This window comes from Halichoerus grypus, chromosome 4 (genome assembly GCF_964656455.1).
Source record: "Halichoerus grypus chromosome 4, mHalGry1.hap1.1, whole genome shotgun sequence".
Classification (NCBI taxonomy): domain Eukaryota; kingdom Metazoa; phylum Chordata; class Mammalia; order Carnivora; family Phocidae; genus Halichoerus; species Halichoerus grypus.
The window spans coordinates 72,324,716-72,344,305 of record NC_135715.1 but is presented as its reverse complement, the minus strand read 5'-3'; the positions used below and the strand labels follow the sequence as shown (position 1 = coordinate 72,344,305).

The 19,590-nt window shown below is 46.6% G+C and overlaps 1 protein-coding gene across 1 annotated transcript in view; it reads right to left on the bottom strand.

Annotated features, from left to right (window-relative positions):
* Window positions 1–1,277: 1,277 nt before the first annotated feature.
* FLT1 (fms related receptor tyrosine kinase 1) overlaps window positions 1,278–19,590 on the bottom strand; it is a 170,878-nt gene continuing 152,565 nt past the window's right edge. Inside the window, exons 25-30 of the mRNA XM_036077056.2 lie at window positions 18,281–18,380; window positions 12,664–12,769; window positions 12,252–12,394; window positions 9,693–9,777; window positions 7,649–7,743; window positions 1,278–4,374 (exon numbers count right to left, since the gene is read on the bottom strand). Of these exons, the coding sequence (XP_035932949.1) occupies window positions 4,173–4,374; window positions 7,649–7,743; window positions 9,693–9,777; window positions 12,252–12,394; window positions 12,664–12,769; window positions 18,281–18,380 (731 nt within the window). The 3' untranslated portion in view covers window positions 1,278–4,172. The remainder of the gene's footprint in view (window positions 4,375–7,648; window positions 7,744–9,692; window positions 9,778–12,251; window positions 12,395–12,663; window positions 12,770–18,280; window positions 18,381–19,590) is intronic.

Genomic DNA, 19,590 nt, shown 5'->3' with positions numbered 1-19,590 from the left:
TTTTAATAATCTTTTATTGAATAATAACACGCACATACACACAAGTTTGCAAATAAGTAGATAGCTCTGTTAGTTATCACAAAGTGAACACACCTAGGTACCACACCCAGACCAAGAAATAGAACATTTGTGGCATCTAATTGTTTTTGTTTTGTTTTGTTTTCTCCCTTAAAATATCCTTAGTTCAAAAAAATAGAAGGCTAGTCATCCCTGTGTTGGGATCCAGGATATTTTTATAAAATTTACTGGCCTGTGAAACCCAAAAGTCTGGTAATATGTTTAACACTGAGGAGTCCAGTAAACCTTACTGGGCCATCCTTCTGCTGGAAGAAAGAAACAAAACAAAACAAAAACCACAACAATTCCCAAATGTCCTTATAAGTTTCCAGAGTATGAGAAAATTTCTAAACTATGATGTGACACCAATTCCTTGAGCATTCTTCAAATCATGTGCTTCAATGAGTGACTTTACTCTTATGTTATGAAAATGAACAATATTTTTAAAGGATTTCAGATTCATGAAGATAAACTGCCTCGTGCCCTCTTCAGTTAACCACATACTTACTGAGATGAGTCACTTTTCCTCTTTCTTGCCTCTGTCCCAAAGAGAGTAGGCCTGGTTTCCCTTACAACATGTCTCCATCTAGTTTCCTCATGGTGTTTTCAGGAAGATGACCACTTTCCAAAACAATGTGTTGGTCACTTATGTCTATTAGCGATGATCTGGATTATTTCTCTTTTTAGGATGTAATCCACCAAAACACAAATGAAAGATATTTGGCTGGTGTACTTTTCTTAGGGAAGCTCTTGTGTCTTAGGCTTTTGTCTAATTATGTATGGTTTCCTGCACACCACCTCTAATACACACACACACACACACACGCACACACACATCCTGTAATTAAGTTAATTGTTTCTTAGCTGACAGTGTTTGGGAAAACCCACCTCTTTTTCAATTGAGGGCACTTCCATTTGCAGCCAGCACTTGCACTCAGTCTGTACATTTTACTTCTGATTGTGTTCATTTTAGTGTTTAGTTTTCTGGGCGATGTGCCTTGTATGAGTTTGGTTTTGATTTACTGATGCTTTACAGCAGCCATCTTGTGGCATGGACAGAAAGCTCTTCGCCCCTCTCTTCAGAGTGCTTGCTTGATTTTTCTTGTGCTGTGTTTCGTAATTGGTATATAATGAAATCCCTCAGAACACCAGTCCTCCACCCCCAAGGAAACCCAGGACCCCTTTTTTCACGTATAAGCAAATTGGAGAAAATATGTAGATATTTTTGGAAGTTAATTTTATTATATGAAGATAGCATACAAAATACATTCATAGTGACTAGAGATGTAGGACCAAATTAAGTCTTACTTATATCTGCAGCATATATTCTTGGTATGTATAAAAGTAACTTTAAAATTCCAGTTTCCTTAAATAGTTACGCACAAAACACACACACGTATATACACATACAGTTACTACCACTGTCAGTCAAAGATGCGCTCCTCCTTTCACGAATGAAAAGGGCCTGGCAAGTATCTGTTTCAGGTTTGACATTCTTACAGGCTGGGAAACAAGGCACAGCTAGAAGACCTACGTGACATTTTTCAGGATTTGGACAAATCTGTTCCATGGGCTAAAACTAAGGTCTGAGCATCGTTTCTTAGACTAACAAGATAACAGACTTGCGTATGGTTTCAGTCCTGTTCCACCCACAGTGTTACACATACATAGCCTCACAAATCCTGAAAGGAAATGCTGCTTTACTTGTTAGTGCCAACTGTTTTTGTCATAAATGACAAATGGCTCTAATAATATCATCGGTTAATTAGTGTTTTCATTTTCAGTGCTTTTTAATAAATGTTCAGGGCTGGTAAATGAACCATTCTGTGGCAAGCACTCTGCCACTAGATAGACTCATTCCTGCAAGCTTCCATTTTTCTTTGTGTTAAGACTCTAGATGGAACCATTGTTGACTGATGGACTCGTGTAGGCTATAAACCTGAGTCTTTGAAGCAGCTGAATTAACACAGTTCTAGTACATGTTTTTTTTTTTCTTTTGGAAAGATGGCATTACTAAGGTCTCTGAACAATACAGAATTAGATTATTGAAATCAAGATGTGGTACGGGTAGTTAAGGTTTTTGTTTTCACTCATTGCTGGATCCTTACTGATTTGAAAGCACGAGAGAATTGATTGACATCTTCTTTTATTTTCCCTATTCAACCTCCTTCTGGTTACCTGATTGATACCATCGCCAGCTGTCCCAGGTGCTTTTGTGCGTGCAAAGAAGAGGAGGAACAAAGCTCATCCCCTCTTCTGGCCCTGGCCTGACTTTGTTTGCACTGGGCCCTTGGTGGAGAGGCCCGCCTCGCTTCTCTGCCGGCCAGGGGCTTCCCCAGCAGAACCGCCACTGGAGCACCCGCCACCCCCCTTGGGGTGTGCTGACTGTCCCATCTCTTTATACTAAGAACCTTGAAACCAGAGTGTGACACACAGAGAAGGAAGGAAAGATTCCTTGTATCTCAGGTTCTAGAGTTAAGTTACGTGCATAAAGGGAAGCATACTCTACTACCAGAAGCAGCAATTCACTGTTGCCTGTCCAGCCTTGACTGGCTTTAGAAGGTGCATACATCCTAAATACATAGCATCAAACAGAGCCAGTTGAGAGATCCAGAGTCTGTAGACTCTGAAGAGTCGGCACCCTTGTGTACCCTGTCTCCCTATTTCCATCATCCTCAGACCCATGGCAAGGTCCAAAGCAGATGAAAAGAGGCTTTTCTCCTCTTGATGGCTCATTAATATCCTGAGTCCCAATTCTAAAAGTATCTTGCATAAATTACATATCACCTTTTTTCTCAAGGAGCATAAAGTGCTTAATAAACATTGGTTAACGTTCTTCCACATCTTTCCAGTAGACTAGCATGAGATAGTAGAATCCCCATTGAAAAGGAAACATGATTGACTTCCTATCCTTTGGGTCCCAACTGTTTCAGTGAGTTGGTTTGGTTGGTATAGAGATGGGGTTTTCACCCTGTTCATCCTGTTTTTGCTCCATCTATCCTGGTTTTGGCATAGATGAAACCCTCCGCAAGACTCATTTTCATCCTCCTCAGAGCTTCCTTTTATAACTAACTGTACAAAACAGGTTAATGTAAAAAACTTGAAGTGTTTTGATTATACATTAAGACTCAAAATAGAATCTGACAATATTTTTGAACATGTGGCTTAAAGCCCAACAGGTAACCCTAACAGACCAAACTCATTCCAGTTAGCTTACTCTGAGCAGCCTGCTAAGTGTGAGGCCATCATGGCGTGGAGCCAGCTTAGCTCAGGGTGAGTTTGCAGTGTATCTTGCTAGAGGGGCCTGCAGTCTCGGCTCAGATTTGAGCACCAAGCTCAGTGCTAGAAATTTAAAAATGTGCCATATATGGGAATGGGCATAGATCCAGTCCCATAGCTAAGATTTTAAAAATTTGTTTTGTAGTTCCAAAAAAATATGTCTGTCCTTTTCTTGCCTGCCGGAATCCAGAAAATGTCCCCTCATCCTTCTGTCCTATCTGCTCCCTGGCTGGGTTTTCCATGTGGACCAGGTTCGGTCAGGGTTTGGAAGCATTGTCATGGCTTCTCCTACTCCCTTCCCATATGGGACAGCACAAATTCTTCTCTCCAGTGCTCCGTCCTGTTTGCTCTCTGCTACCTTTCTCCCTTCTTTCCTTCTCCTCCTTCCATGTCACATCTGCTAGAGGACCCCAGAGACATTGCACAGGCCGGCTTAGGGCTGGTTGCCTCCTGGTTCCCGGGCGCCGGTGGCTGGCCCCATGGAGTCCACACTGCACGGCGGGGTCAGTGTGTCTCCTGAATCATCAAATGCCCTGTGGTCTCAGGGGTAGGAGCAGGTAAGTCATTGGGCTTAGAAAGGGTTTCTCTAACACACTGAATAATGTGAGGATTTACCAGTGGTGTTTTTCACTTGTCACTATTACTCTATCTGGGGTTACATTCTTGTTAGTCAAAAAGAAAAAAAAAAAAGCACTATTAAAAATCACAAAAGGCAGCTTGCTCCTGTGGAAAGGTAAAGGTGTACATTTATATATGTGTCATACTGGCAAAAGCAGCTAGTTTTCAGGGGGCATAAATACTTGTGTGGTTCTAGAAAGAAGGTGATGTGTCAAACTTTAGACAGGTGGGGTGGAGTATAAGACCACCGAGTTGTAGTCTGGGGGAGGAGAGCAGCACGAAATCTTCTTTTCCAGCTCTGAGTTGTCATACGTAAATCTGCGCCTGCCTCTGTTGATGTGCCCACACCCGGAATGGCAGAAAGCAGGCCGCGTGAGGTCAGAAAGCCCCGACTCCTTACTTTTACTGGTTACTCTCAAGCTAAAGAGAGAAAAGAAAAAAAAAAAATCATATACACAAAATCGATTTCTTGAAAACAAACACGTCCACTCTTTCCTGTTAGGCCTTTGCTCTAACTGTTCTAGAGTTGATGGTTATTGAATCCCATCTCAATCTCAGCTCATAGGCCCTTTGTTCTGAGCCTCACGCTGCTTCTCTGCTACCGGCCCGGTGGCACCAGGCAGAAAGATGCCTTCTCTGGCCGGGGCGTGGACTGGGTATGAATAGATACTGCAAATCCATAACGCCGGGTGGAAAATAACTCCAAGATGGGTATGGCCCTCCCCTGCTCTTGGGCCGGTTAGCGACTGGGGTAGGCTGAAAACCGCTCCCGCCTCCAAAATACATTGATCTCAAATCCCTGGAACCTGCAAATAGCACTTCGGCAAAAGACTGAATATTGCCTCATGTGGCAAGCCAGGTGATCAAGCTAAGGATCTTCAGAGGAGGAGCTTAGCCTGAATTGCCCAGGTGGGCCCTAAATACAATCACACGTATCCTTATAAGAGAGGCAGATGGAGCTTCACAGCCACACACAGGAGGCGGTGGTTGAAGGTGGAGCAGGGAGACACGGCCACAAGCCAAGGAAGGCCCAGAGACCCCGGGAGCCGGGAAGGGTGACGAATGGATTCTCCCCCAGAGCCTCCAGAGGGATTGCGGCTCTGCCAACACCTTGATTTTGGACTGCTGGCCTCCAGAACTACAAGAGAATAAATCTCTTGGTTTAAGCCACTAACTTTGTAGGGATGTGTTACAACAGCCTCAAGAAACGAATAGAGCTTCAGACAAACAGGTCAGTTACAGTTGTTTCCCTATCATGTTTGTGTTCTAGAAAACTTGTTATGGCTCAAAGGAGAAGAAACTTGTTTCTGGTTCTATATGTTACATCCAGCCTGAGACAGATACACAGGAAAGAAAAGCTTCTCTTGTCCTTTCATATTTGTTTGTTTCTTCATAGCTGGGATGAGAACGAGAAAACCTCATGTGCTACCATATTACTTCGATTGGCTCATGGACTAACACGTCAAGCGTTTTCTATATTTTTAATCTCAGAGTCGAGGGCGAGATTATGGCTTTCCTTCACAGAGATCTAGATTAAGTGTTCCAAAATAGGAAGCAAAAGGTTGTTGGTAGCCTACTTTCTTTCCTCCCTTATACACGTCTTCTTTGTGAGGGTCCCCTAATCCTCTACCCTCTGAGGGGACTCAGCTCTGGTACCATCATGGTGCTCATGTTAAAAGGAAACAAGTATGAAGATGTTTGCCTGGCAGTGTGCCTCCCCTTCAGACTTACTCGTGGTTGTTAAAGTGTGCTCACTCTATCACTTAGAGGCATTTGGGCCCACCTTTGGACTCAGATCAAGGTCAGCAAAGCACAGCCTATGGGCTGAAAACCTGCTTGGTTTCGTTCTTTTTTTTTTTTTTCCCTCCATTTTTATTGAGATACGTTCACCTGTTTAAGGTGTCCAGCTGAATGGTTTTTAGTATATTCGCAGATGGTGCAACCATCAACACAATCAATTTTAGGACATTTTCCTCACTCCGCAAAACCCATACCCATTAGTATAGCCAGTTACCCTTCTCCCCCACACGTCCCACCCCCAGCCCTAGACAACCACCGACCGACTTATTTATAGAATAAATATATAGAGTGGCCTATTCCTGGCATTTCACGTAAATGGAATCATATGCTACGTAGTCTGTTGTGACTGGCTTCGTTCACTTAAGAATGTTTTCATGGTTTGTCCATGTTGTAGCATATATCAGTACTTCGTACTTTTTTATTGGCAAATAATATTTGATTGTATGGGTATACTGCATTTTATCAACTCATCAACTGAAGGACCGTTGGCTTGTTTTGGGGTTATTATTAACGACGCTGCTATGAACATTCATGAATAAGCTTTTGTGTGGACATCAGTTTTTGTTCTGTTGGGTATGTACCGAAGGAGTGGAATTGCTGGGTTTTAGAGTAACGCTACTTAACCTTTTGAAGAACTGCTATCCTGTTTCCCAAAGTGACCGTGCCATTTTACATTCCTACAGCAACACACAGGCTTAGGATTTCTCCACCTCCTTGTCAATGCTAACTTTTTGGTTCTAGCCATCCTAGTGGGTGCGAAGTGGTATGTCGTCCTGGTTTTGATTTGTGTTTCCCTGATGACTAACGACCTTAAGCATCTTTTCCCGTGCTCATTGGCCACAGCCGTCTGTTTCTGTAAAATTTACTGGAACACAGCCCCACCTCCTTGTTTATATATTGGTGATGGCCGCTTTTATCCTACAGTGGCAGAGTTGAGTAGTTGTTTTGTTTTGTTTTTAAAGATTTTATTTATTAGAGAGAGAGAGAATGAGCAGAAGGAGCAGGAGACTCTCTGCTGAGCAGGGAGCCTGACACGGGGCTCGATCCCAGGACCCTGGGACCATGACCTGAGCCAAAGGCAGACGCTTAACTGACTGAGCCCCCCAGGCGCCCCGAATAGTTGTTTTCTATGTGGCTCTTGAAGAAAAAGTCGCTGACCCCTGATTTAGAGGAAAGAGGAGCATGTTCTGCCTTTGGGTGAGACGGGCAGGCATTTGAATCAGGAAAGGTGGGAATGCCTGATAGATCGGCCCAGCCTTCGCCTGCCCAGCACGGTCCCCAGGCAGAGACCAGCACAGAGAAGCTGAAGTGCTAGCAGGGCCAGTGGAGAAAAACGCTGGGGCCTAGGTTATTCCAACAGCACTTGCCAATGGCCACTGTAGGGAGGGAGGAGTGCCAGGAGCCAACAGGACACAAGCCTTCTCTTGGAAGGGTTGGCTTCTCGGGATGGCACATCTTAGGACGGGAAAACAGGACCGTGCGCCTTCCCGTACAAATGCTGGCAAGCCCAGGGTATGATCACGGGCGAGCTGCCCTCCCTGCCCCCATAAGCGTGTCTCCATCTGACTTTTGCACTGCTCACACTTGGGCATATCAGGCTCCGTCCAGCTGAGGCTCTGTGCTTCATGTGTTTGGACTGCCTGTCCCTGCTAGAATTTTCTGCATGTTTCTACTTCTCAAATCCCAGGCTTCCTTCTCAGCACTTGGTGCTCATCTCTGATTTTTATACCCTCCTTCTTGCCCTTCTGAGGACAAAAAGTGCTTTTCTGCAAAGCCTGAACATTGTAGTTCAGGAGGCCAAGTGGCCCTCAACTGTCCCCACTGAGTTTTCCCCAGCATCTTCCTTCACATCCCTCAATCAGTTGATCAGAGAAAAGACCCCCAGCTTCCTTACTCAATCTTCACGGAGGCCTTGGGTTTGCTCTCAGCCCAGGTGAAGCGCTTCAGCAAGGGGGAGGCCAGCAGAGTGCTACTGTCCACCTGGTAATCCTGGTGGGAGGAAGGAAACAGGTTATACTTCTTGCCTGACCCAGACGGGTCCACGAGTCTGGGGCATGATACTGGGATGCACATCCGAAGTCACTCCAAGCTCTGTCCTCACCTGCCTATTAAGACCAAGCATGTTCTCCACATGGGCAAACCTAAATTTTGTCCGTTGCAAAAAATGTCTATTATTCCCTGTGACTTTGAGGTCCTTCTTCCTGAAGGTGAAAAAAATACCTTTTAAACAAAAGGGGAAGCTGCAGGTAACAGGTGAGCATTTTTTTATAGTAAACTTTTATGCAAATGATTGCATACATCTACTAAAACTAATTTTGGCAGATGACTGCTATCTGTGAGTATTTGGGGGCCACACATAAGATGCAAAGATTTCAAGAAATTATAAAGACCTGGTTGAATTTTCTTTCTTGTGGATCCTATGGAATTCTCAGGCCCTCCATGGTCATGGTTTGCAACAATTCCATCTTCTCCTTGGTTCAGCTTTAGCATGGAGTTTCATGCAGGCTCCTCCTTACTCTGTTAATACAGCCTTCCCAGTGTGTGGATTCCACACTTTGTTCCTCTGCCCTTTGAGTCTCTGATGGGGCTGTGTTCATGTCCTTACTCATCAGTAAGCAAACCTAAGCGAGCAAAGAAGCTGTTGCAGCCCCACTGTATCGGGCTGGGGAGGGTTAAGGTGGACAGAAATCTTCCATGTTTTGCTCAGTATCACTTCCTAGGACTTAAAACCAGCTTACTAAGCAAAACAAAATTTCCAGCTATTTTACTTTGGTATTCTGTGGCTTAGTTGTAATGCTTTTAAGTGTTCCAGTCATCTTTTCCTCTTTAGTGTGTTTGAAAAGCTTTTGGTGCTTTTTAAATGATGACTGTGCTGGGTATCAAGTCACAGTGTTTGTGGTCATCACCTTCACACTGTGGTTGGTTTTCCGGCCCTTTTATGGGATCTGAGCATTACCAGTGCTCCTCAAACTTTACTGTGCACGTCAGTCCCCTGGGGGCCTTGTGACAGGGCAAAGTCTGACTCAGTGAGTATGGACAGGTCCTGAGATTTGGCATTTCTAGCCCGCTTAGTGACCACGGTGCTTACCTGGAGATCACACTCTGTCAGGGGCTAGCTAGCAGAAGGGCACTCTTGCCCAGCCCTCCCCCTCCTCCCCTTACTCTCTCAACCTCATGTCCCAGAGCTTCAAAGAGACAGCTGGGTAAGGCCTTGTGTTTGCTGGGCTGTACTGGATTGCTTCTCCCAGTGTGGCTGGGTAGGACCATGGCTGTTCAGCTTCTATAATCTCAGTGGGAAGGAGCATAAGGCCTGGGTAGACTTCTCTCAGGACCTCAAGGCTATTCTTTTTTTTTTTTTTTTTAAAGATTTTATTTATTTATTTGACAGATACATAGCAAAAGAGGGAACACAAGCAGGGGGAGTGGGAGAGGGAGAAGTAGGCTTCCCGCCGAGCAGGGAGCCCAATGCAGGGCTTGATCCCAGGACCCCGGGACCATGACCTGAGCTGAAGGCAGACGCTTAACAACTGAGCCACCCAGGCACCCCCTCAAGGCTATTCTTAAGGGAGAGCTTTCTGTTATATCATGAAGACCCAGCCACTCACAGCTTTGAGTTCCTCCATTAATCTGGAAGCAGGATTCCATCATTGATAGCCAAGAAGCTTAGAAACACACAATGAAGTTTCCTAAGGGACTAAACTATGACCAGGTGAAGATGTGGGCCCTGGAGTGAATTCCAGGTCATTGTCAAACTTCAGAATTACCTATTAGCTCTGTATAGCTAAGTCTTGTTGTCAGTCCCCCGAAATTGTCATTTCAGCCACTAATTACTGACCCCCATGGACTGAGAGCCACCAGACTACTGGAGTTTGTATTTGGATAGAGTCCGGCAAAGGGTCCTGCCAGGGTGCCTTGAGTAAGTGAATTCCATTACTTACATCAAAGATAGAGGTGGTGTTTGGTGAAAGTTCTTCAAAGGTTTTGATTCTCTCCAGACTCATGAAATTGAAAGCATTTACGTATCTGATGAAGAAGCAGAAAGAATAATCAAGACAGGAAAATGAATCCAGCTTTTATTAGTTGGGAGACTGTGGGCACTGTATCCCAGCTGAGGTGAACAAAAGTACCAAAGGAATCCCTGGCTCCTGAGGCTGAAGGTCTCTTGCTGTGTTCCCCCTAAGGATCCTCCCATGGTTGTTCATCCACACTGCATAGTTTTGAGCAAAACCCCAGAGGGACCCTTGAGGGACTCCTCAGTGGTTGGGCTTCTAGTCCCTTGTGGAATTGGAGAAATGTCAGGCCTAGAAGAAACCTGAATCCTCATGTGGTCTAAACACCCTCCCTTACAAAGGAGAGAAATGATGCCCAGAGAAGGGATATGACTTGATAATGTATAGCTGCCTACTTCTCAAAGGATGCGAGGAGACCAAGGAAAGGACCTCGCAAGGTCACACATGATTTAATGGCTAGTCCTGTATATTCTGTTCTTGGATTCCAGATTGGGAGAAATGGGTAGTAGTTTTGTGTTTTCCCTTTAACTACCTACTGACCTATTGTTGATGATCCATTAGGAAGGCTGGCAGAGATCTCCACCATATGGTTCCTCCTAAGGCAAGTTCACCTACAGACTGAGTTTCTCAGTCTGAAACCCTATCATCACTTGCAAGGCCCAATTTCTTAGATAAGCTTTTTATTGGCCTAAGGCTCAGCAGCATCCTGTAAAGGCCCCAAAACTGACAATTTCCCTCCCCCATCTCTGATACAATCAGATATTGCTAATGTGTTCAATCCCAGCTAGTTTTCTTTAAAAAAAAAGGGGGGGGGGGGAGGGTGATTCAATGGGTGATTTTTTTAATCTTAAAAAATTCGGTGATTTTTTTTCCTTAAAAAAAAAAAGAAAAGGTGATTCATTCAAATGGGTGAATCCCAGCTAGTTTTCTTAAAAAAAAAAAAAAGGTGACTCAGTGGTGTGTTGATACATGTATCATGTATCAGAGATACAATCAGATACTGCTAATGTGTCCAATCCCAGCTACTTTTCTTAGCTTAAAAAAAAAATGGGGGTGATTCATCTGTTTCAGCCTCCTGGGCTGGTTGTGAACTGTGAGCAGTGCCACTGACCTATAGCCCATGACCCAAATCTGGGCTGGCCACTGGACTTCTAGGCCTGTCAGAGAAGGCTGTCAGTCTTCTCAGACTGTCCCAACCCTTAGCCATGCCTCCCCTGGCCAAACTGAGGCCAAAGCTCTAGGGTTGTGCCTTCTGCAGATAAAGATGCTAGAAGGCCCACAGGATAGTCTAAAGATCCTAAAAATCATTCTAATGGCATGGAGGGAGTATCAAAATACCTAGGTTACAAACTCCAATCTGCCACTTTCTAGACACACCATTTTTGGCAAGCTATCTCCCATGGAGCCTAATGTCCCCATTTGTGGAACAGGAATAATAATACCTACTGTATAGTATTGTTTTGAGCATTAAAGGAATTGATGTCCACAAAGAGCCTACACAGGGCCAGACTACACACAGCGCATGTCTGTGTGCCCATTAGTACCGAGTGTGTATGATACACATGGACCATTAGCAGTGATGAACATCCATATGTAACTGTCAGGACTTATGTGGGATGCATGTATAACCACTAGGAATGACGTGTTGATACATGTATAACTGTTAGTGCTGAACATGTGTGATAAACATGTAACCATTAGTACTCAAGAGCCGATTCCCACCCCACTAGCACCCAGTAGAGGCACTCAGTCAATATTTTTTCCCCTTATCCCTTCTCCAACTTCTTCTGCAGTGATGAGACAGAGGTTAGTGTGTCAAGTAAGAAAAAAAAAAGTTTATTTTATCTAAGGCCTTACGAAAAGAAAAGGTATTGGGGGGAAAAAAGATGTAGGAGTATCTTAGAATAAAAGAAAATGCAATGTGTTATTCTTGATTGGATCCTGTGTTTGTCTTTTGTTTTTTCTTTTTTTTCTTTTTTTAAAGATTTTATTTACTTATTCATGAGAGAGAGAGAGGCAGAGGCAGAGGCAGAGGGAGAAGCAGGCTTCCCGCCGAGCAGGGAGCCTGATGCGGGACTCCATCCCAGGACCCTGGGATCATGACCTGAGCCGAAGGCAGACGCTTAACCATCTGAGCCACCCAGGCGCCCTGTCTTTTGTTTTTTCTTAAGGTATAAAAGACATTTGGAGAACTTATGGAAAGGTGAATATTTAATAATATTAAGGAACTATCAATTTCTTTGGTGTGATAATTTTGATGTGGTAACACAGAACGACCTTCTTACAAGATTTAGGGGTAGAATGTTATAATGCCTTAAGCTCTCTTTCAATTGGTTCAGCAAAAAGAAAAAAAAAATACACATAGAGTGTATACAATAGAGACAAAATACGGCAAAATGTTAACTATGGTTGAATTTAGGAGGTAGACATTTTTTTTACTGTTTGAAAATTTTATAATACAAGCCTAGGGAAAGAAAGAAATCTTACCTGACATTATCAGAACTTCCTGAGTTAAACTTTGGAGCTGAAGTATCTTCCTTGAAGAAGTCATCAGAGAAGGCAGGAGATGAATATGTAAACCCACTATTTCCTGTCAGTATGGCATTTAGTGGGATATAGTCTTTACCGTCCTAAAATACCAAAGATAGAGCTCTAATTGTACAAATTTCTATTTTAACCCATGTCTGTGAAACATGTCAGCTTCAACTGTGTCATTTCCACAATCTTTGTTGTGTTTTGGGAAGATAATTATGCATATGCACTGTGCACGTGTGCACACACACACACGTTTAACTGCTAATCTCTGCTATTAATAGCTCTTAAAACAAATAAAACACCCCCTTGAGTTATATTCAAAGGCATTTGGGTCTTCCGATATCCTAGATAAATTCAGTTTTACCTGTTGTACATTTGCTTGAAGCAAGTCGCCTAGTTTTTCCACAAGTTCTGCAAATCTTGGCCTTTCTTTTGGGTCTTTGTGCCAGCAGTGCAACATGATCTGATAGCTGTTGGGTGAAAGCACAACAGAACTAGCTGGAGACCAGTGGTAATTGTGTAAATTGCCCCACATGCATCAGCAAAGTGATGGAGCTCTTCTTGAATAAAGCAGGGCTCCTGGAAAAGGAAGCCCCGCTGTTGACTTGCACTTAGGTATGCAGTTTAGAGCTCCTCCCCTCACTGTCAAAAGCAGGGCAATGTCCCTTAAAGGTAAAAGGTCTCATAGACACAAATATCCACGGGTGAATTGTTTGTAGTAGTTATATTCTCAGGCTGTAAAAAAAAAAAAAATCGACTCAGGCTTCTTAAGAAGCATGTGGTATGTCCAGGGCCTCACGGTTCCATGATTGAGCTCAGCAGGGTAGAGAAAGCATTGTGTACAGGACTCCGGTCCCTTCCAAAAGGTGAGCGTTTGTGTAGCGTGTGGGTTGTTCCTTGGGCTGCGTGCAGGTTTCCTGCATGTGGCTGACGCCCTCTCCCTCTGCCAGCCCCAGCATTTCAAAGCCGCCATTACAAACTGGCCTCCCTCCCCTCTCAAGGCACTAGGTACAGGCTGGGCTTCTGGGTATGAAAACGTTTGTCTTAATCTCATCCTTAAATGTCAACAGGCTTCCTCTACGATTCTTCTCCTCTGACCTTGGAGATGGAAAGGTTTTGGGCTCTTCTCTTGATCCTGTCTGAGGGGATGAGGGGATGCAGGTCTCTGCCTGCCCCCTCCCCCCAAACCCTGCCCCCCCCCCCCCCCCCGCCCAAAGAACACACGCCAGGGGTCTGTACACACACTGGCTTACGGATTTACTCTCCTTGGGCTCTTTGTTCTCAAGAGATGTTTAGTGTAAGCAATCTCTTCTCTCAGAAGATCATCTGGACTAGAGAAGGACTCTGACCAAGTAGGAGCAAAGTCTGAATGGCCTCAGAATTTGGAACTGGATCAGAACCTGGCTGTTAGCGCCATGTGGGCAGGGACCACATCTCCGTGCCCCTCACCTAGCTCAGGGCCTGCCATACAAGTACTCCATTATTTGATAAGGAAGTCAGGCTGGTCTCTGGGAAGAGATAGCAAGGCTCCTTCCATCAAGTCCTAAGCCACATTGCAGGCATTACTTGTAGTGCTGGGACCTGGGTGTTCCTAACCCAGGCCTGAGAAAAGCCTGAGAACCCCGCCGCCCCCCTGCCACTTCTTAGACCCGTGCTTTCAGTCTGCCCCAGCTGCTCCCAGTGTCTCTGAAGGATCTCCCTATTTGTTTCAAAGGACAGATGAGGTGACCAACAGAGACAGCAGGAATATAGGAAGGTTATGAAAAGAGAAAAGCATATCGGGGGAAGGGAAAATAAAAAAAGGCAAAAGCACAGGCAAAGCTAATCTGCAAAATGTGCATCCTGACTCTGAGTGGTTGGATGGAGGCAGGGCTCTAAGCTCCCAGGCAGCTGGTGAAAAGAAGGGATAATCAATTATGTGATGCACATAAGGCAAAAGTTAAAAACAGACCAGTTACTTGGAAGAAGCACGGCTATTCCTAGAACTGAAATCCAAAAGGAAGCTGTCCTAGACGCCTCTCAACAGTGTAATTTCCATCTAGGAAATAATGACTTCATGGGACTGTCTTGTACCTTGTCTTTCAACCAAAGCCTGAAGAGCAAAAGTACCACTCAGAAAAAACAATTCTGAGAGGCAAGACACTGTGGTCGGGGGTGTGTCTCCTCTGGTCCCCAGGGGAGGGGTGGCCCCATGTGGTCTTCAGACCCCCTCCGTGGGTACTGGTCTTCAAAAGCAAGCTCCCCGAATAGTTGGATGGTGAAGTTGAGGTTCTACTTTCTGAGTACCCAGTGAGCACATATCCTAAGTCTTTGATTAAGGGACTGGAGCTCATAAAGATCACTTGTCTGAATCACAGATTCTCCTGACTTTGTCCAGACTGATGGATCAAGGCTTTTCTCAGAAGACGATTCTGGTTCCCTCCCGCCTGTGTATCTCCTCTACTGTACCTATTTTACTTAACTCCCAGGGGGTGTGGTGGGCCTCAACGGGTCCCAAGAGCTGTGAAGGCCAATGTCAAGGACCACCCTACCGAGGCTCAATGCGCAGACACACAGGAAACTCGGAGTGAGGAGAGGAGCACGGGCTCTCCAGCTTGGGGCCATTGTCCCCGCTGTCTTGGAGACCTAGGACAGGGGCTGCAGGGCCCACGTCCCTGACTGTCCCTGGCCGCCAGCCTCAGAGCGAGGGCTCCAGGCACTCGCTCCGGTCAGGCAGCCTGGCCCAGCTTGCTAGTGGCCAGAGGTCTGAAGTGGCCTAACGCAGTCTGCACAATCCTACGTGGCGCTCACTTGAAGCTTACACGTTTTACTAATTTTTTGAGCTGGGTGCAAAAATGTTTACCGAGGAGACAGGAGGTCACTGGACGAAGCCCGTGGTCCCACACCCCCGATGCGCTGGCTGTGATGTGATGAAGGCTGGCCCGCTTCCATCCTACCACCCTGAGGCCTGCTCATCCAAGGCAGCTCTAGCAATGAGCAGTCTTGGAGGCTGTTGGAAGGACATTCAATGTATCTATGCTGATAATGTATAAAAGGTAGCCTGGCTTGAACCAGGCAAAAAAGGCAGGGTGGTCCTGTTGGGGGCCCCGGCTTCTCTCAGCCAGCACCCTTTCCCTGCTGAGCCAAAAGCCGCTGTGAGCAGGACTCACCCTGGCTTCTCTCTGCCCAAACTAGCAAAAGGGACCACCTACAACTACTTGCTGTTTTATTTTGATTCTTGGTTTCCGATTTCTAGTTTCCATTCCTCTTGCCTAAAATCCAATGCAAAATCATCTCAGCAAACACCAAAGGAAAAGAAAAAAAAAAAATCAAAACATTCATTGCTTATTTCCTTATTGAAAGACATCTGATTAAACAGGCCCTGGGCGAGGAACCAGCCACTCAGGGTTGAACAGTTTACATCACTAAGTAAACAGGTTGAACACAGTAAAGAGACACCAGCCGCACCCACCCCAACAACCCTCCTTGAAACCAGCTGTGGGAAGGGCTTCCTTCTCAAGCTATCACCCAAGCCGCCAAGTGCATGCCCCTTTAGGCCAAGTTCAGGTCACAGAGGCCAGTTCCGAGAGCTGCACTTTGTCCTCCACCCAGGCCTTCCCGCTGTGGAGCAAACAAGAAGGCAATTCTCCACCAGCTCTCGAATGCTTGAGAATGGCTGAACATTTGGATTCCAGGCTCCTGAACAAACATTTCACAAAGCCGCTGCTTTTCACCATTTCTAGAACTCCCCAGCATTGAGGAACCATCCTTCTGTCTACAGGCTGCATGGGATACAAGGGTTTCCTGGGAGTGGTTAATGTGAAGACTTGAAGCTTTGATAAAGTCCAAGGGGGTTTTCAGTCCAAAGCTGATATGACTTTGTACCTCTAGCGTCCTTTTGGACTAGAATCTAGCGTCCTTTTGGACTAGAATCTAGCGTCCTTTTGGACTAGAATCTAGCTCCTTTTGGACTAGAACAGACCCTGCAGGTATGCGGCCTGGTGTTGTGGACTCTGGGCTCAGACAAACTTATTAGCAGTGTCGCAGATCGCTTAGATGTTCTGTGCCTCGGTTTTCTCACCTGTAAAATGGCGTTAATAATTGTACCTACTTTATAGGGTTGTGATGAGCACTAGGTAAGTTAGTATGGGTTAAAAGGCACTTAAAACAGTACCTGGCACTTAAGCACTAAATAACTGTTTAGTTAATAAATATTAAGCGTTACTTAGTAATGACTGCAATTATTATGGTTAGTAGTTGAGAACTAGTCTTGTGATTATCAGATTTTTTTTAAGATTGATTGATTGCTTGATTGATTTACTTGAGAGAGAGACAGAGAGCGAACAGGAGCTGAAGGGCAGAGGGAGAAGCAGACTCCTCGCTGAGCAGGGAGCCTGATGCGGGGCTCGATCCCAGGACCCTGGGATCATGACCTGAGCCGAAGGCAGACGCTTAACCATCTGAGCCACCCAGGTGCCCCGTGATTGTCAGAGTATATGAAAAGTGGAAGAAATATTCAAAGCATGAGTGGACATATTAGGAATGTGGGTGTATTTATAATTTAACAGCCCTGTGATCTAAGGAAATCAGTCCAAAAGACAGGCTTCTAAACGTCTCCTCTGCTACTTAGTTGACGGAGGACACATCACTTCACTTTTGAGAGGATTAGTTTCATTACTCCTCACATTCGAATTATAACATCTGTCTGCCCGCCCCTCGAGCTTTAGCTGAAATTGTTGGGGGGAAACACTTAGAAAACCGTGAAGTGCGAAGTAATCTCCTTTTACACCAGATCTCCCAGCTGTCGCCCCTCTCCACCAAGCAAAAAGAAGCAAGCGATTAAAACTCTCAATGCCTTCCACACTCCACAGCCCAAATGTCATCCTGGGGGCTACTCTAGCTCCGTTCCCAGCTCTCCGAAAGGAGCCCTGCCTCAAGGTCTCCGGACTTCCCTGACCAGTCCCCACACAGGCCCGACAAGAACAGGTGCCCCTAGCTCCTTTCTGCACTCCTGCTCTTCCCCAGTGCTGCCTTCACGGGCCCGAGTCTCCCACCCCCGTCCGGGCTCTGACCTAGCTTCATCTCCAGATGGTGAAGGAAAAAGACAGCAACCTTGCACGTTGGCCAAGCCCATACTTCCTTCATTCCCTCTGACTCCTCCCCAAAGGCCATCCCAGGGCTTCTGACAAGACCCCATTGTGTGGGTAGCACAGGGAGGGCCGCCTGCCAGTTCAGGAAAGGTGGTGCCGCCGTGGGGAGGTCCGAGTCCTCGTCAGCAGCTCCACAGAACTGCAAGTGTCATCACATTCCTGCTTAGGCCTCGAAGTTCAAAACCTCCACAAAGCTTCAGGGAAACAGAGTGTCTGAGGGAGGCCAGCAAGCATTGACACGATGGAGGACGCCTCCCCGTGGAGCCTAGAGTCCTAGGATCCTCAGCAGGGATCCACCTCAAGAAAAAGCTCCACACAGCTGCCAATTCCCAAAATGAGTCTCGAGAAGTCTTAATGCCCATGGAGCCTTCTGGGGAGTAGGATTACTACTTCCTTCGGGAGATGCCCCTTTTCCTCTCCTACACCTCTTCCCCTGAATTCCACATGAACCCCCCTCACGGGTCTGTAGCGTGAATGGAGGACTGGCTGGTCCATAGTGGCTTTTAGCCCTTCATCCCTGCGGCTGCTTAGCTCATTTGGCTCCCACTTTGTGAAGGAGGACAAGGTCTTGCATTCAGTGCCTGGGTGGTCTGTTCAGTGTGCTGGCATTCATACCTAGAAGCTCAATTTCTAACTTCAGTTCCAGCTAATGGCCTTGAAAAGCATGTCCGTGCTCAAGAGGGGAAATAGGGAGGCATGGGTCAGGGATAATGTGTCCCACTTCCAGAAAATAGTCCCAGCACAGCTGGGCCCAAGAGGGGCTGAACATCATCGGCAGGACGTTCCCCTTTTGGAGGTGTGCTGGTGGGAAGACCGAGGTCGGGCGGGGAAGGGAGGAAGTTGGGGACTCACATTTCAGGAGTTGCGTATTCAGGGGCCCTCATCCTCATGCCTTCCTTCAGGCGGCTGCAGAAGTCCTCATCCATTTGCACGCCCGGGTATGGAGACCCACCTGCAGGAGACAGCATGGGGAAGCACAGGGTACATCACGGTTTCGGGGTGCGGAAGACCATGGGGGAGCGAGTCCGTGTTTGCCTCCTCCCTTTAGACTGATGTCTTAGTCCCAAGTCCCCAGTGATGGGAATGGATATCCACAGCCAGTGCCAGCTGCGGAGAGGCTCAGCAGATCCCCTCCAGCAGCGCAGGCTTGCCTGGTCGGTCCTGTGGTGCTGGGTGTCCGATGCCCACAGGCCATTCCCACGTCAGGAGAAGGGGTGTCCTCTGCAGAGAGTTCCCCTCTCCACACAAGGAACTCTAAAGAAAGCCCGTCATTAGAGACTCCTACCTGGGGTGACTGAGATTCTTTTTAAGACGCCAGTGGACCTGGAATCAGATACTCGTGGATCATTCACACCTCCGTGAGAATGCTTTACTTCCCTACGTTCTTGTAAATGCCTCACAGAACTGGAGGACTGGCTGCTGTGAGGGACCCGAGGGAAAGTGGGCCTTGAGCTCTGGGGTGAGGCTGAACGGGGAGCGCGCCCGAGAGGGGCCCAGACTCTGCCTTCCGCCCGGTTTCCCATCCAGGAGACCCACGTAACCTTTCCTGTGAGGGGGATGCTTGGCTGGAGCCCGGGGCGGCTAAGGCCTCCCGACCTGCCCTGTTGCAGACCTCGGATCGCGTCTCCGCATTTGTTTGTCTGCACTTTCTAGTGCTTGCTGCTGGTAGGAAGCAGCTGGGAGGCGTGCGGCTCTGGCACCGTGTCACCGTGGGGCCACTGCCGACGCCAAGCTGCTTTCAAGGACTGGAAGCAACAGGTGCCTGTCATCGAAAGCAGGGGAATGGTTTTCACACATTACAGGAAACCAGGGATGTTACTGGGTGACTTTTATTTGCTCTGAAAGGCAAATTTTTGGCAAAGTCCAAAAGACTGTTGGCTAGACCCCACGCTTGGGAGGCCTCGGAGCATCAGTGTGTGTCTGCGAGCAGATGTGGGCTCTGTGCACATCTGTGGGCCTGGGGCCTTGAACAGGGCTTCTAGCCACCCATCGTGGATGTTATTGGAAGCAGAATAAATACAACCGGTGTTCCCATTGTTCATCCTATGTAAACCAGCGTCTGGGGCTAACTGGGCTAATATCCGAGCTGGAGCTGGTTTCTAACACCGACGCCCGTGTGGGGCCTTTCCGGAGAAATTCTGAGGGGAGGGTGATGCAGAGAG